General features: G+C 40.0%; 1 protein-coding gene across 4 annotated transcripts in view; it reads right to left on the bottom strand.

Annotated features, from left to right (window-relative positions):
- FRMPD4 (FERM and PDZ domain containing 4) overlaps nt 1–18,180 on the bottom strand; it is a 435,288-nt gene that overhangs the window by 287,292 nt on the left and 129,816 nt on the right. The window contains exon 1 of one of the 4 annotated variants that reach the window (XM_074966791.1): nt 16,196–16,244. The exons of the other annotated variants lie outside the window; for them this stretch is intronic. Coding sequence (XP_074822892.1) covers nt 16,196–16,230 — 35 coding nt within the window. The 5' untranslated portion in view covers nt 16,231–16,244. Of the gene's footprint in view, nt 1–16,195; nt 16,245–18,180 lie in introns of those variants that run through there. 4 annotated transcript variants of the gene reach the window in all.

Genomic DNA, 18,180 nt, shown 5'->3' with positions numbered 1-18,180 from the left:
CAGCCCATACCTTTCCTGCCTAGTTTTGTTCACAACCCTGTGTGACATACTGTACCTCAAAATAGCAGCCTGTACCCACATATTCACCAGGGTTATGTGGTTATCATACTTGGTACAAAGAATGCCTTGCAAGGTATCATATAAAAAGTTATGATTTGCTGAAACTCATTGTTCTGTCAAAACATGTATATCATTATTGTACATGGAATTATGATATTTTGCTATATGATTGTTATTTAACTATGTGATGAGTCTGGGAGATGCCCACAGCTAGCTCTCCAGTGGCAACAAGGGAGGTGGCTCATACCCAGACGGGTTTTAAGTGACCATCCCCAGACACTGACCAACAGGAAATTGTAAATAAGAGATTTACAATTCAATGAGAGACTGTTGCTCAAGTTCCACACAATAGGGATTGCTCAACTCTCTGACTCATCAAGGCACCTCAAGACACCTGATGCTTGACTCCATGTTTGAACCAGTATTTTTCCAAGCACGTGAACTGAGCATATAAAATAAGGGACAATGGCATCATGAGTCTACCTCTCTCCTCCCACACCTATTCTGAAGACAATAAGAACATTTGGAAGAAAAAACTTTGAACTCGGGAGTTTGGTCCTAGGCTGAACAGAGAATTCAGCATGTGTATTAAGAATTATTTACACATCTAGCAGAGTAAGGAAAACTGCATGATCCAAATCTTGCTTAGTCTGATAAAGTGTAGGATTTAGACTGCGATTTTACCTTTTATTTCTTGTGTAACCAACTCTGACCTCTATGCTTAACACTTATAATCATTTAAAATCTACCCTTCTGTAGTTAATAAACTTATTTTAATGATTTATCCTTACAGTGAGGTTGTCTAAACTGCTTGGGGAATCTGCTCAGATTACAAAGGCTGGTGGCTATGAAGTGGTGAACGGATTAAATGAGCTTGTATTGTTCAAGAAAAGGTCTTGAGCAGTGTAAGACGGTGCAAGGTTGGGGGGATTTGCTGGTGTCTCCCCGTGTATATTTCATGAGTGGCTTAGAGAGCATTCATGCAACTTAGCTCCGTGTGTCCCTGCATGTTGTTGACGAGTGATCACAGCACCTGGACAGGTTTGCTGCTGCTTGTCACTAGCAAAGCATCATGAGACAGCTCAGGCTGGAGAGTTAAGGGTGCACAGTAGTCCCACAGTTTCAGGTTGTACCTCAGGGATATGTCACACCCTCCCAGCAGGCTCCAGCAGCACACCCAAGAGAAGGGGTTGAAGGGCTGGGAAGTGTTCTTTCCTCTACTCTCCCCAGTTCCTCTCCCTGCTTTATAATGGAGGTAAAGGCCTTTGCCATCACCTCCATGGGACTTACTTCTAGCTGCTCTGCCTACCCTTGTAAGGCTCTGGCTGATTTTTTCCGCATTTTAGAGTGCAGAGCAAGGCATGAGAGCAATGACAACAGTTGTCTGCTCTTGTGTGAACACTAGCCTCCCAGATCACTGCACTTGACACCAAAAGGCAAAAATATTGTTCCATGTCTGAATTTAGGTTTTCCCCAAACTTTTCAGAGTCGTGCCCCCCCTTACCCCTCCCCTTGCCAGTGGGGGCTGGCAGCTGGGCCAGGTACAGGGTTTGGGCTGGGTGATGCTCCCTCCCTGCCTCCTGTGGGGGCTGGCCCAGGCCCCGCTGCACTCCCTCCAACATTTCTCTGTATCCCACAGTTAGGGACCTCTGGTTTAAGCTCTTCAGGCAAGTGGTTGTCCTTGCACACTTTACGCCCCCAAATAATAGCAAGTAACAACAATAACTAAATGTGATCACATAGCTATTTTCTTTACCATTGTGACTGGTTTACTTTAAAACAATATCTGTATTGAACCCAGAAAACTTCCACCACAATAAGAACAGATGCAAATATAAAAATGTTAACAGAAAGCAGGTGATGGGCAGAATAAAACATCAATATGAAACAGAATGGTTACATCAGCTATTCTTGTGTTTTAATCAAAATCCTCTTTCACAATGGTAGAGATAATTTGCTCAGCACCATCATGTCCATGAGGTAAATTCTGCAGAAATCCGAAGGCTCAGTGGGGAAAAAAGGAACCTCTACAATCCTCTCTTCTCTTTCTTCAAGATGTTTTTGTTTTATTTCAGTTGCTTGAAATTACTTATTATAGCCACTAAAAAAAGCTTCTGGTAAATACTGTCAAAGACTGGAACTCACAATAGCTAAACAAGAATGTTGTTGTTGTGGGTCTTATTTAAGATTCGGAGTGCAACATGAGTAAACTCAAAAAGTGAAAAGGAATTAAATTAAGTCAGTGACATTAATCTGCAACCTGTATGGTGGCAAATCATTTTGATTTTACAGACGTGTCTGATCTTGAGATTCATTAGGTTTTCACTTGATTCACAACAAGACCACTGACGTGATTCTGGGACAGATATGCAATGCATTTAAAAAGATACACTGCTTGAAAATATCTTTTATTATGGTAGGACACAGGTCTTACCCAACCAAATCCAAAGAATATATAGCTAGTATTGCATATAGTACAGTATACAGCTAGTTTTTTTCTTTCTGATAGAGCAGAAAGACTATTTCCTTCCCTGCAAACTCCATCCTGTAGGGGAAATTGTACACTGAACTTTTATAGGTGATTCTAGGATAGCATTCTAGCATAGCATTTCTGACACTTGAACTCCATGAAAATTAGAACTTGTCAGAGAATAGCATTCTTTTCATAAAGAAATTTGGACAAAACACTTTTTTAAAAAATTTAATGTGGAAAATTTAGATGTTATGGCAAAATATAAAAACACAAAATATTTCAACTAAAAACTGAAATATTTTTATTTAAAATGGCACTATGGTGCCACATAGGAGTTGTCGTCTCGGAGTTTCCCCTATTTGGGGAGTCTAATATCAGACGGAATATGCAATGAAGAAATCAAAAGGATTAAGCTTTCAAAAAATGCATTCAGAAACTGCCAAAGACTCCTGTGGTAAAGTTAGAACTACACATCCGGATCAGATTGCTGAAGTGCTACATATGGTCAATCCTCTTGTATGGATGTAAGAGCTGGACACTTAAAGAGGACACAGGGCATTTAAGTTTTGGTGTTACAGAGGAAAGTTAAAAATTAGCTGGATAACCAAAACTACAAATGAGGAGGTGATGAGAAGGATGAATTTTAAAAGAGCACAATTACTTGAAACTTTGAATACCCTGACATCTGGGATATCAGCAGTATTGGTGGAAAATAGAACACAGATCTCATACTGGTGGGGTAAAGTGTTTCTGCCTCTTTCACAGCATTAAGAGGAGTTGCTGGGGAATAGACTCATAGATATTAAGGTCAGAAGGGACCATTATGATCATCTAGTCTGACCTTCTGCACAATGCAAGCCACAGAATCTCACCCAGCCACTCTTGCAATAAACCTCTCACCTATGTCTGAGCTACTGAAGTCCTCAAATCATGGTTTAAAGACTTCAAGGTGCAGAGAATCCTCCAGCAAGTGACCCATGTCCCATGCTACAGAGGAAGGTGAAAAACCCCCAGGGCCTCTGCCAATCTGCCCTGGAGGAAAATTCCTTCCCAACCCCAAATATGGCGATCAGCTGAACCCTGAGCAAGTGGGCAAGATTCACCAGCCAGATACCCAGGAAAGAATTCTCTGTAGTAACTCAGATCCCACACCCCATCTAACATCCCATCACAGGCCATTGGGCCTATTTACCATGAATAGTTAAAGATCAATTAATTCCCCAAATCATGTTATCCCATCCTACCATCTCCTCCATAAATTTACCGAGTTTAATCTTGAAGCCAGATAGGTCTTTTGCCTGCACTGCTTCCCTTGGAAGGCTATTCCAGAACTTCACTCCTCTGATGGTTAGAAACCTTCGTCTAATTTCAATGTTATTGCCCGATTGCCTTTTGACTACCAATTGTTGCTGTGCTGTTGGACAAGCAAATATAACAAGCTTACACTGCACATCTGCCCACCAATTTATTCCATTACAGAGCTGTCTAGATTTTCAGAGTTGTTGCCTATGGTTAAATGAACTATTTATATTATTGTCCAGGGTAAGAAACCATAGTCCTGTGTTCATGGATGCTACACAGGATTGTGTACCATGTATCTACCCCTTTTATCAGACAAGAAATCGTGCGGCAACTCTCAAAATATTTGGTGTTTTCTTAAAGCCCCAGCTTCTGTAATCAGATTACGTATCTAGGGTTGCCAACTTTGTAATATTTAAAAATCAGACACTCCAGCAAGAGTGCCAGAACCTCTCATGCCCCATCCCTTTCCCCTTAGGACTCTCCGCTGCCCTCCCTTCCCCACAGGCCTCACCCCTGCCCTGCCCCTTCTCCGGCTCTTCCCACACCCCCCATTCGCTCCTTTTTCCTCGTCCCTCTGTCACTCACTGGTCTCCCGCTCTCCCCCACCTCTGCCCAGGTCAGGAGGGACTCGCCTTCAGAGCTGGGGCTGGGAACTGCAGCCACCCGATGCAGGTAGGTGGTGGTCCTGGATGAGTAGGGGCTGGTGTGGGTGATGACTCGGTGCCTCCCCTGCTTGCAGTAACTGGACTTTGGGTGCCCGGTCGGTAGATCTGAGCAAACACCATCAGGTCCCCTTTTTGACTGGACTTTCTGGTCGAAAACAGGACACCTGGCCACCCTAACACGTATCTCAGCTGTCACAGTTTCAAAAAGTAAGCTTCTAGGAATCATAATAGTTGCAAAAAGCATGAAAATTAGAACCCTAAAGACTCAAAACTAGAATGCAAATCCCAAAACAGATCTGTGTCTATTTATTAATTCCTATTTGTTTTGTGAAATATGTGTGGTTGTAGCAATGTTTGTGAATTGGATTATCTATTTGTTAGCAGGATCCTGTCACATAGTGAGTAGAATATGTCTTGAAAAATGTGATAGGGCTATCAAGGAGATATCAGCAGTAACTGGGTCTCTCTGTCTTGAACAATGGAGTTTCTGCCAGAAAGGGCATTTGCCTTTGAATGCACTATCTCTTCACAGAAACACGTTTAGGGGAAAGGGTGGGTGCTGAAATCCTCCCTAGCCCAAGCACATGACTGGAAGAGCTACAGTTTTTCTCCAGTTGACCACTTCACAAGAGGTGACAGATGGCTTTTAGAAAGAGATAGCCTCTCTAACAACAGGGGAGAGTATTGCCAGAACCAGAAGACTCAGCAAGGAGGAGTGGAGGAAGAGGGAGCAGGAAAAAATTGGACTCTCTTAAAGACACTAACCAGAACCGAAAACATTCTCAACAGTGGTGAGGACACTGAGGGAGGGAATTTTGTTCAAGTGTACAGATCTGCAAGTCTCTTGACTGCTTTCTAAGAGTAAAGTGTGTGTGTGTTTAAGAATTTCTTTAGCAAATTCTTTCTATTCCTTCCTATACCTGTCATGTTATCCCCAAAGAGTTAAACTGCACTCTAGAGTGCAGCAGCAGGAAGTGTGCGCATTAGGTACTTGGGGTCTTAAGCACTGGTCTCAGGGCTGAGGGCAGTCAGTCTGCAGGGCCCCTTTACCCAAGGAAGGGTGCCATGTAGGAAATGTGCACCCAAGGAGTATACCTGAAAGGCCAGAGAGAGACACTGCTCAGACCCAGCTGGCTTGGAAGTACATGGGATCCAAAAATTTACCCAATACAGCAGATCAGTGACCCCCCACAAGAGGGGGAACTGAAATGGGATGACAGCCAGGATTATAACAGTATTGTTTTTTAAAATGTCACAATCTTTAGGCCAATCTTATGATTTTTGATGGCCTGATTTATAGTTTTTGAAAGCTTTGTGTTAGCAGTACTAGGTCCACAGCCTAGCAATGCAAGGACGTATCAACTAAATATATCTATTTATTCCATTTACTATTCACCGTACTACTTACTGTTCAGAGAGCTAACCGGCTAGGTCTAATATCACTTGATTCACTCAGTCTCTGCTACTTGCCCTCATATCCTCTCTGTCCTTGGTTGCCTCCCTTTCTGCCATATCAGCACTAAATTTTCCACAGAAGATTGAGTGGGAATTATATCTCAATTTAGCACCTTGCATTACAATTTACACCAGGCCTCCACATAGCCAAACTTTCACTCCCAGCACTAATGAAAGCCAAGTTACTTCGATCTTTCCCTAGGGAGCAGCTCAGGCATAATGGCGCACTGTACCTTCAGTCACAGTTTAAATGCTGAGATCTGAACACGGCCTGTTGTCTATAAGAAAAAAGGATTTGAAAATACAGACTACAGCAGTTGAAACGTATACTTAAAATTCTGCTATGCTGTGCCCAGATAACACTGTATCTGGAAACCTGACATATCTGAAGATTCCACGAACTGAAATAAGGCTAGTTATTATTCCTCCCCAGTACACTCAATCCTATTATAATCCCACTGGTTTCAAAAGCATCTCTTTCCATCACCACCTGACAATGTCCGACTTCATTGGATGGACTGTTACATTGCTAGGAAGGATTCCTTTGTAATTGTTAATGTTCACTGCTCAGACAGATTTTTATTTCACAATCATCATTTATATAGCGCTGAGGTGAAAGAAAAACAAAACAGCACAGGCATGTGCGCACCCTGGGGGAAATCTAGAAACAAGCTTCCATAAACATCAGGAAAGAGCGAACACAAATTTTCTCAGATTATGTCTTACATTGAAAAAAGGCACTTTAAATAAAATATGTAAGGGCAATGCAGCCTTAACCGAAGACTTCACAGTCATTGTTAACAACAATAATTCGACTCTTCATATTTAATGGCCATATACTGGCCTCAGTCTTATTCAGAATTTCCATGAACATCAGTGGGATTTCTGCGTGAGGACAATATATGGACCCATTTTTTTTTTCTTGGGTAAATCTCCAGTCTTTGTTTTAGGTAGAGAATTTCTCTTTCTGTGCTCCTTCCCCTTTGGAAAAGTCCACCTCTGGAATGAGAACAGGGAAACAGCCTGGAGCTGGGGCAGCTGGATTCAGTGAGAGACGAATGTGAAAAATATTAATGTTATGAAGATTTTTATGTACAAGTTAACGGTACTCCTTACCTCAACTCACACTGCATTCAATACAAAAAACCACCTATTAGTTCAAAGTAAGCACAGATTACATTAAGCCATAGATTTTTTAAATTTTATTCCTGACTTTGGAGGTTAAAATGGTGTACAAGGGGCCTAGTGTTGTGGACAGTACATTAAAGAAACCAAAATAAACACATATGAATCTACTGTAATTTACTCAGTGTCTTCTATGGTCTCTTTTATACAATGAACACAAGCAGCCCATTGTGATAAGATTTCTATAGGGTCTATAACTAGTTCCCTAGCTCAGAATAAAACTTTTAACAAAAGAGCTCCAGTGACCAAAATGTAAATCTTTACATCAGGAAAAACTGACTCGTGATTGGATTCTAGGAGTTGCCAGAATAGAACAGATCAGTGGTTCATCTACTTCCACCATCCTGCATCCAAGAATGCGACTGCAGGATCTGAAAAATAATCTATAAAACTCTCCACAAACACCCTCAAATTAGCAAACGTATACCAGGGAGATGGGAAAGGAGGAATTTTCCTCATCATGACCCACCTGGTGATCAATTTATGTGCACTGGAAAGGATGGACAGCCCTCATAATTTTCACCTTCGCTATTGTAACCATAGATGCATATAAACGTTAAATCCCTGTTTGGATCTCATTAAGATATTTAACCCAACAACCTCCTGTGTCAATTTAGTTTCAAGGTTAATTACATGTTAAAAAATACTTTGGGTTTTTTGGGGTACTTTTGCATCTGCTTAAATCGGATGCCTTTTAATTGAGTACCTTCGTATTCTTGTTTGGGCTTTTTATTTTGCAGTTTTACATCATACATAAGAACATGAAAAATGAATCATTTTAGAAAGTATTGCAAATATTACCACAAAGCAGAAGACAAAAAAAGACACTTTAAAAAAAAAAAAAGTGAAAATGAGTCTCTTGGTGCAAGTTCCTTAATGTGTGTGTGGAGGCCTGGAGAAAGGGGGTGGGGAATCAAGGAAGACTGTAAACCAACAAAAGGAGCCACTTAATATCCTAGGAAAGACTGAGATAGAACAAATACAATTATTATTCATTAACACACAAGTCATTGCACTCATTATCCATATGGTCATTGTAGCTCTCAAATGATTAATTTAGTTCCACCTAGGCAGATATAGAGGATTCCTCTAATTTCATTTAATTATCTTTAAGTTTGATATACATTGCCAATTAAGTAGAATCACGAAATACACACATTCATTAATTCTGTAGCTTATAATGATTTCAGGAATATGAGACACAAAATTCTGCATGAAAACCTAAGATCTCCCTTTTAAAAGAGGAATATCCCCCAGGAAAGATCCATGAACATAAAAAGCTTCACATAGCAGGGATACCTGTAAACATTGTTCACAGTTTCAGGTGGGCACATTTCTCCTCTTCCCCTAAAGATTAGGGTTTTCATCAAATCCAAAACCATACAATGGAAATTACTTGAAACGTCTTAATTTTATCTGGTTTCACACTGCAGCCCTGTAAAATCATTAATTTTATATGGTTCAAATCCATAAGTCAGATCGTGTTCAGTTGAAATGTTTGCAAATCTATCATCAAGTTAGGACCAAGTCTCAAGTTTGTAATGAAATCCTAAATCACATGAACTTTGTGTGGTTTTAGATTTCATTGCAAATATCTCACATAGCTTTATTATTTCATATCTCTTACCTCATATCTCAGGTTACTAATAATTTTTGTTGACCATTTTGGAACAATTTCTGTTTTTGCTACATCTTTTTTGAGATAAGCCGATAAAAAAACAACAGTATTTTAGTTAAGGACCCACCATTTATTTATATAACATGTTTTGCCTTCTTCTCTATTCCTTTTTTAACACAATCAAAGGCCTTATTCTCTTTTTGATCCTCCACTTAGATCATTTTTCTTCAGTGGTCACAAATAATTCTGAATCTATCAGTTCATCTCTAATCTTCACTAATCAAGAAATTATAAGTCTAAAATATTATATTCTCTTGATCTTTTCTATCAGCTATTTTGTTCAATCTTTAAATGGCAAGTTAAAGAGGTGCTATTTACCCTTAAAGAAGGCTTGCCCGTCTCTCCCCATTATTTTCTAGATCGTTTATAACTATTTCCTGTTATTTTAACAAATATTTTTCCTGACATTAAAATAAGGCTTCCTAGTGTCCTGTTCCCTGTAAGAAGCTCCAGTCCTCAGTATACTAGTAACTATAATATGTATTTTATCACTAAAAAGTAAGCAGCTCATTTATTTTGGCCTTTAGTTCCTTCAGAACTCTGCAATAAATCACCAGGCCCACATGGTATTTATCCAAATATAATTACTCTCGTTGTTGCATCTCCTTTTTTCAATACTTCTGTCTGCATGACACCACCTGCAAAGCGTAGCTCTAGGGTAGATATTTCCCCATCATTCTTTGTGGTGTTTAATGATGCAAGAAATCATTTAGCTTCTCTGCAATTTCCTTCGCATCTTTGGTGACTCTCATTACACCCTTATGCAGGAGTTTAACTTATTTTTGATTCAAGGAGAAGGAATCTTCCAGCATATTCCTGTGGGGGAGGGAGTGTTCAAAAATGTGGTTCAAGATAAAGCACTCTTGGTTCTTAACACATAACCAGTAAATTCAGAGATTCTGTCCCTGTGTCTATGGTAACCAACAGGGAGCTTGAGAGAGGCTGGGCTTATCTACTCTAAACAAACACTTAGTTCGTAGAAAGCTGAGATGTACTAGCCTGCCATGCAGTAAGTGTCCATGTGGACCCTGCTACAGGACACTGAAAAGCTCCCTGGTGAGCTTTAATCTACTTTCAAAGCAGGGTATCACCTCACCTTGCCATGAACTAAGTGCTGGTTTAGAAAAGCCAGTAATTTGTAGCAGCCACCCAGTGGGGAGGACAGGAAGCATTCACAGACCTTACAGGCAGAGTGCTTCATCCCTACAATGCCACTGAGTCATGAAGAGGGTAGAAGGGACCAGTACCACCAGGGAAGGTGAGAAAGAAGGTGACGTGGGCAGGAGTGGAACAAAAAGCCCCTCTTTGGCACACTGTGCCACCCTGATTCCAAGCGGAGCCACTGGGCCCCAATATACCATAATTCAGGGGGGAAATGGAAGAAGGCTCCCAACTTAGTCGCCCCCCCCCAACGCACACACTCCCTTGAACTCAAAATTGGAAAATGGATTGGCTGAGGAGCATATGAAATGTCAAATTTTCCTGTTAAGGAATCAGTTTGTGTCTGGAAGAACTCATAAAACTGAGCAATTTCTGAAAATCGGTTAGCTAACTTGCAGGCCCAGATGCAGTCTCTCTTACTGAAACAGACTAAAAGGACCAAATCCTGCAAATAGGAAACAAGCAGAAAGAGCTGGGTGCAGAGAAGGAGAGAAGCCACTTGGTTGTGGTTACACTGAAGGATTGAACCAACACACCAGAAAATGAATAGGGTATTCTGCAGAGGAAGATCTGCGTTCGCCTCCCGGAAGCCCTGCAGTTAAGGAGGAAGTTCCAGCATCTGCAGGAGTAGATGAAGGCAGAGATGGTCCAAAAGCAAGAGAAACTGGCAACTTCTAAATGCACCAAGTGCCCAGCATGACACAATAGGATGGTCTGATTGCAGGGATTGCCCTTTCCCAGGATCAGGAAGCACTGACCCTAGAGAAAAAGCAATGCCAGCCTCAGCTGGAGAAGGAGAAAAGTAACAAAGAGATGGTGAACAACCATCAAGAAAATTAAATCTGAAGGTCAGCCAGGTAATATGAACTTGAAGTCCAACTTGCAGGATCTGGAAAGCACAATGACCTCCAAGGACCAGTCTTTCCTCACGGCTGTAGAAACAAAGATAGCCCAGTTGGAAAAGCCAAGGGACTCAGAGACCAAGAAATGCCTGACTGCCAGCCACCAGGTAGCTGAAGTGGGAAAGGAGTTACCCAAGGGAAAACCACCCAGAAGTTGGAACTGGAAGGGCTCAAACTAGTCCTATAGCTCAAGAAGGAGCAACCCCAGAATGAGCTGCAGGACACGAGCAGGGCAGTTTAAAGACTAGAAGAGTGTCTACCAAGACCATCAAACCTGTATCTCTGGTTAAAAGAAAGTAACTGAGAAGCTTTGAAACCTCAGGCAGGAACAGACTCAGCTGCTGGAACAAGTTAGGAAGGACTAAAGAGGACAACTCTGGAGAGAACAGCTATATCACAAGAGCACTAGTACATGTGATATGGCGGAAAGCAAGGCGATAACTTACCAGGAGGTTGGTGTCTATACAGGCAAGTGGAGTGATGACTCCGATGTTCTAGAGGACTATTCAAAGAGAGGAGTTGAACACATTTCAAAAAACTGGATATTGACATGCATAAATATGGAGGTTGTGTCTACAAATGAAGCTGCGCTAACAGGGATACCCACTACAGCTCCCCAGCAAACCCACCCACTAATAAATTACAAGGAATTGTAAGAGAAGGTTACTGCAGCTGAGAGGATCAGGGTTGAAGTCCTTGCACAGACGAACAGCCTACAGACACAAAAAGCAGAGGACTTGCGGGAGCTAGAAAAGATGCACTCCCCTTCAGCATCCATGTCTTGGCTCAAGTCATAAAACAGGGGCAGAGTTGCCCCACCTGAGAACAAAAGATGAAAACTGTGAGCACCCTCCATAGGTTTCAGATCCCGAGCTCCAGTCAGAACTGCAACTTCCAAGTGCTGACTATACATATATTTTTAGAGCACTAGCGCAAGCCCCACTGGCCCAAGTCTGTTGACCCACGCTGGGAGGCTTGCTGATGCAAGCTGTTTACATGTACTCTAGAACAGTGGTTTTCAACCTCTTTTCATTTCTGGACCCGTAGAAAAATTTCGAATGGAGGTGCTGACCTCTTTGGAAATCTTAGACAGTCTGTGAACCCCCCAGGGGTCCGCAGACCACAGGTTGAAAACCACTGCTCTAGAAGACCAGACTAACTGGAGACACTGTTAATATTAAGTTTTGGAGCTGACCCAGGACTCTGAGGTGAAGACTTTATGAACTATTTGTTGTACCTGTTCCTGCCCTGAAGACTTATTAAAACAGGGGCATGCTATTTTGCTAATGTGTGTTGGCTTCTCCTTGCCCCAGGCTGTTAAAGCTAACAAACTGCTGCCCAGTCAGAGTAAATTAAGGTTGTGCACACTCACAGCACCACATTGGGCCACACACGGACTGCCCAGAACTTTACACATATCTTCTGTGACTTAAATCAAGTAATTATGCCAGACTTTAATCAAAAGTTCATCCAAATACCAAAACTACAGAACAATTTTCTGGCTCAGAACTCTTTGAAAACAGAAAGTCCTTGTTATGAGGAGCATTCAGCTCCAATCCATTTAGGATAACGGACCAGATTCACATTAGACAAAATGACAGGGTCAAATCTAGATACATATGAGCTTTAAAACTTCCTTTAAAATGGTCTAACACCCAGGGTTATATTAAATAAGTGGATATGGGCGGGGCGGGACGGGGGACGGGAATTCAGATGTAGAGCTGATTGGGAATTTTTTTTTTTAACAGAACTGCTTTTCGTTGGAAAATGTGATTTGTCAAAACAGAAACTTTTCCCAGGAAAGGTTTCTCAGATCCAGGATGGGGTGGGTGGGTGTGTCCCACCCCAGAATAGCCAACAACCCAGTAACTATAACACTCACCTCAGACTCAGATCCCCTGCTCTGCCCAATTTGCAGGGGGCTCTTGAACCCATATCGGTGCCCCAACCACCAGCCTATTCGCTATTCTGGGATGGAGCTTTCTCAACCTTTCCTGTTGTAGCTCTTCCACTTCGTATAAATAATTAAATATTCATTGGCCCAGCAAGAGACTGACTGACTCTACAGCTCAGAGGGTAGAGCACTCACCTAGGATGTGGGAGACCCAGGCTCAAGTCCCTCCTTCAAGTCAGCCAGAGCAGGATCTTGAACCTGAGTCTCCCATCTCTCAGATTAATGCCCTAACCACCCTATTGGCTATTCTAGGGTGAGTCTCTCACTCTCACTTTTCACAAAATAATTCAAAAGGTCTCAAGCTGTTCTGACGACAAATACAAATTCCTAAAATCTTCACAATTTTCATGGGACAGGAAAGCCATTTCCCACTGAGCTCTATTCAGATGCACTTCAGTAATACTAGTTAAGTAGCTAACTGTTATCAAATCCTTGAGCATACATTGTAATTACATTAATCATAAGAAGCTCTTTCGATAATCAGGGAGAAGTCATACTCTGTATACCTCCACAGAAATTCCATGGCAATTAATAGCACTTTTATAGACTATACAAGGTTACTGAGAAAATTAATCTGACAATTATCACAAATCAAAGTTACACTAAATTAAAAATCAAAATTTAAATAAATCCCAACCACTACAGAATGACTTTTGGTGTTTCGAGATGTAAAAAGATGTATCCAGTGTCCTGTTGTGATACATCCAAAAGATAATCTTTTTGTCAGGAATTTTAAAGGATTAAAATTATTCTACACTTCTTGTAAACATATTGTAACTTCCTTGCAATATTTCTGTATATCAACATGCAGATTACTGATTAATACTGCATCAACATCATGGTTAGAACACATATGCTCACTCTTCATTTAGCAAAATCAATCTCTTTGCTTCAGTGACAACATATCAACTCTGGCACTGGTTATAAATGAATGTAAGGCAGAAGACCTCCAAGCAATGCTTTGGTTTTGTTATAGCCATAGGAAAGACATGCATCACTGCTCATCTCTCACTAACTTATGGGTGACCTCAGATACATATTTGACAAAGCTAGACAACAGACTTCAAAGAAGAATTTTAAAAGCAATATTTTACTAAACTCTAGTTGTGCTTACTATCAGATTACTACTTCATTGTCAAGGATTTTTTTAAAAAATAAAGATAAGAGATTTCAAATAACATACAAAAATATCTACCTTACAAAATATATTAACATCTAAATCTAACATATAACTAGCAATATTTCCGATCAGGAGACTCAGACAACAATCCTATAAAGAATTCAAGATGTTCTAATAAAGTAATGTTTACCAAGGAAACTACATCAAATTCAAGTTTACATATCTTTAGTTGACCTCCAAGTTGATAAGTAAAACTTTGGAGCAGGATATATGTTTTTGCTCCTGACACATTTTGAGACTGAAGGTAAGAACTTCATTTGTTCAATATGTCATTAAGCATTTTCTTGATTTTGATAATACTATTCTTATAAGTCTTCTGGAATGTCTGTTTAAAGGAATTTACATTAAATCATTTAAAATACAAATATGATAAAATACAAAGCATCTAGGTCTAGGATATGTCTTGCATATACACAATAGCTTCTGATCATAACATTTTAACTTTTCTACATTCCAAAATCCTAGAAAAATCTCCAGACACCCCCCAATAAAATAAATAAATAAAACCAAATAAAGCTCCCCAAAAAATCAAATGACTGGCAATGTAACTATATAAAATCTAACTTCTCTTCCTCATCAGATCCGGTGCCTATATATGATAAGACATTGCTACTCTCTTTAGTAACTGAAATAACATTTTAGTACTTTTTACTCATGTGAGCATGGCAAAGCTAACAGTTATGAAGATTGAGCTGGGAACATTTTCTGAAACATGAATCAGCAGCAGAACGACAATCTTCAAAATACAAGGCCAAGTTTCACCCTGAGTTACAATGGGGATGCTCTATTTATTTAGGTCCTAATAGAACAACAAAATATAACACACACCACAGCCCTACCTCCACAGGGGCCTAGATTAGTTTCTTCTGTAACTGTCTTTGAGCAACATGTTATTTATTTCTTTAGAGAAACATGTCTGCATCATGGAGAAAATCACCTCTTCCAACCATCTGGGCAACAGACGGGACTGTTGGCTCAGTGGCTTGGCTCAGTGCCCCGAGGTGCTCTTACCAAGGACGTGTTATATACTGTCTGGCAGGTTAGTTGGCGGGATAACATGGGCTACTCCACTTGTGTAACCCTACTACTCCTAGGGGGTGAGGAGCTGTTGACACAGATGAGCCACTGGCTGGTTCCAAAAGCCAGCATATACTGTCAGAGGTACTGATCCAGGGTCATGGAGCTGAAACCCTGTGATTTCAGCTTTGAAAAACTAACAGTTTTTGAGTGATAAGAAAACCAACATTATCAGAATCCCCCCTATTTTAACTCCTTTTTAGCACTTTCATGACGTAATAAGTGACTAAACTGATTCTTTTAAGATTGCTTACAAGAAAGGCCAGTTGGGAGCCCAGCATATCATGTTTTTGCCCATAGCAAACTGTTACAGCCAATTTAATAAAATCTGCCAACAGAGGCTTATTTTATTTCAACTTTCGAAAGTGTTGCGAGTTAGCCATGAAAAGCAAGTAGCAGTAGTTTGGGCCCGGAACACTGCAGAGAGACACCAAGAAATTGCTCCCCATGGCACTGCCAATGTCTTTTGGTCTTGACCCACAACATCCTAAACACTGGCCTCTCTTGACCAAAGAGAGTAAAACATTGGAGAGTTTGGTAATAATATAAATGGAGATTAGATTTAAAAAACAAATCCATGGTTTATTGTGACCTGATCATCATTTGAACCCAGGAAAAGTTAACACACATAAGCCATTGTGCCACCTATGTGTTTAATATCTATTTTTCTCTCCAACTTTTAAAGAGGGGTGGGCTGACATTTGGGAGCAAAAAGACGAGCAAGTCTTTTGTAAACTGTGTGTTTTAATTAACGGAATAGGCGCCCAGAGCAGATGATGGTCACTTATAGATTTTTAAAATATAAAATAGTAATGTATGAATGAATATAAGTTTAAAACAATGATTACTGTAATCATCATGATGCAAGTGGAGTTTTTTTTAAAATATGGTGGCTTCTTTATCAGTCCTTCCCCCTCTTCTCCCTAAGAAAGCCAAGACACCCTTTTCTGGAGCTTTAGGATTTCTGTAACTTCAAAGGCATGCATACATGTGGGTACCAATTAAAAAACAAGATGAGATAATAATTTAAGAATATTCTAAATTAATTGTCAGACATATAGGTACAATTAAATCAAATTCTATTACATCTGAAGATTTATCACCTTGTAATGTAACAGCACTTCCAAGTCTCACACATGGTTGCAGGCAAATTCAATCTGAAAGTCATTTTTAAAAGACAATAGTTATTGTGCTATTTTCCTTATGGAAAATCTAAATGCATATGCAGTTTAAAAGTAAAATGGAGCTGACAGCACCTTCCTAGAAAACTACAGATTATGCATGTTGCATTCTATGTGTTTTCTAATGCAGCACTACACTGGTTTTTTTAAACTAATTTTATTTTAATTGGGAACTAAAACAGGAAATCCAACCTCTAACGCTTAAAAAAAAAGTTGGCTATTGTAGATTCTGTGCTTCTATATAGTACCTTCGAGGTCTCATTTATTTGAAAAGTAAGATTTTCAGTTTCACAAGAAACTCCTAACTTTTTAGAGTCGAGAAAAATGAATAAAATCCCTTTTGCCCTTTTTATATAAATAGCTCACTCCTCTGTGTCCTTTAACCGAACAAAGCTGATTACTTCTGCAACTACAATCAGCAATCCTATGAGTCTGTACGGAACCAATAACTCACCATGGTGTTAGGAGATAGTGTACTCCCTATGAGGCATAAATCAGAAGTCTGAAGACTTGTGATCATTCAGGAGCCCATTAAATTTTTCCCCAGCAGTAGTGGTGCAAAGTCCATTTCTAATTTGGGCCAGTAATATTCTGCCCACTTAAAATTCCCCTTATCGCAGTTGGATTAGCTCTTCAAATCCTTATGATGGGGTAAAATGTTAATAGATGCCATCTTTCACCTCAGAAGAGACTTCATTTTAGTTTTTGGTGAGCTTAAAAACAGTTCTCTGCCTTGATCCCCATGGTGAGATTTAGTTTTAAAAGCCCTCTATAATGTAGGTATGGCCTGGGCTCCACACCTTAGTCTAACTCTATACCCACAGAGCACTATTTGAATCTTGAATGGAGAAACCCCTCTACCAGGTAGCCATGGAACAACTATATGGTTGCCTAATATCTTCCCCGTGCCGCTCCCGCCATGCCTCTTTAAACAAAATTAAAATGAGCCCATTAATTTTTGAAGGGTGTTGGGAAAAATGAAAAGGGAGAGGAATCATCTCTTTGACCCCTTCTAGAACTCCTAGAGCTGGCTTTACCTTCAACCATACAGTGCCCCCACCATCATTTCACTAGTACAGAAGTTACAATCTCCAATGTGCTAAAATAGAAATGCTGAAGCCCTCCGAAGTATAATGCACCATACTAAAGCACAAAACTGCTGATATCCTATTTCATAACTGTATAGTAATTGCACTTATAATTAAATTTCAGTAAGTAACCCCACACTGGCTTTTGATCATAAATATGTAGAACACATATTTTAATAGTCCTTGAAGTTAAAAAAACAAACAAAAAAAAGAACAAAGATGCTTTATACAAAGTCAATAATATGCTAAAAATTGTTTCCATTTTTAGACATTTTCCTCATTTTTGTTGTAAAATTGCACTCATTTTGCTCAGCTCAGCAACCCTACATGACAGTCCACAAGATAAGGCATAATTGTCACCAAAAACAAGAGTGAAATCATTTGTGATACTAACACCCTGAGAGCATGAGCATAACAAATAATGATGATAAATAAAATAAAATAACAATAGATAAAGATGGTAAACTAGCTCCCAAACTGCTGTTAGTATTTAATTATTTTTAAAATCTTTTAAAATTTTTAAACATTAAAACAAAAGGTTTTGCTTTCGACCCTTCGAGCAACATTAAAGTACTTTGGAAACTGGTTTCATAGTCTTTTCCATTAGGTTCCCGTATTGTTTCCATCACAAATGGCCACTCTTCAGCAATACGGGCTGCATCCAGCTGTAGGCTGAGACATGCTAAAGAACAATGTGTGTGAAAAGTATTTGCATACTTGTTTACCCTTCACCATTTGCAATGAAGCAAGGAATTGGACTGGGAAGCTATCAATCTTCTCCTCTAGAAGCTACGCTAGATTATGGATGCATCAGCACAG

The sequence above is a fragment of the Natator depressus genome, chromosome 1 (assembly GCF_965152275.1).
Source record: "Natator depressus isolate rNatDep1 chromosome 1, rNatDep2.hap1, whole genome shotgun sequence".
Lineage (NCBI taxonomy): Eukaryota > Metazoa > Chordata > Testudines > Cheloniidae > Natator > Natator depressus.
This window is presented reverse-complemented; position numbering and strand designations above follow the sequence as displayed.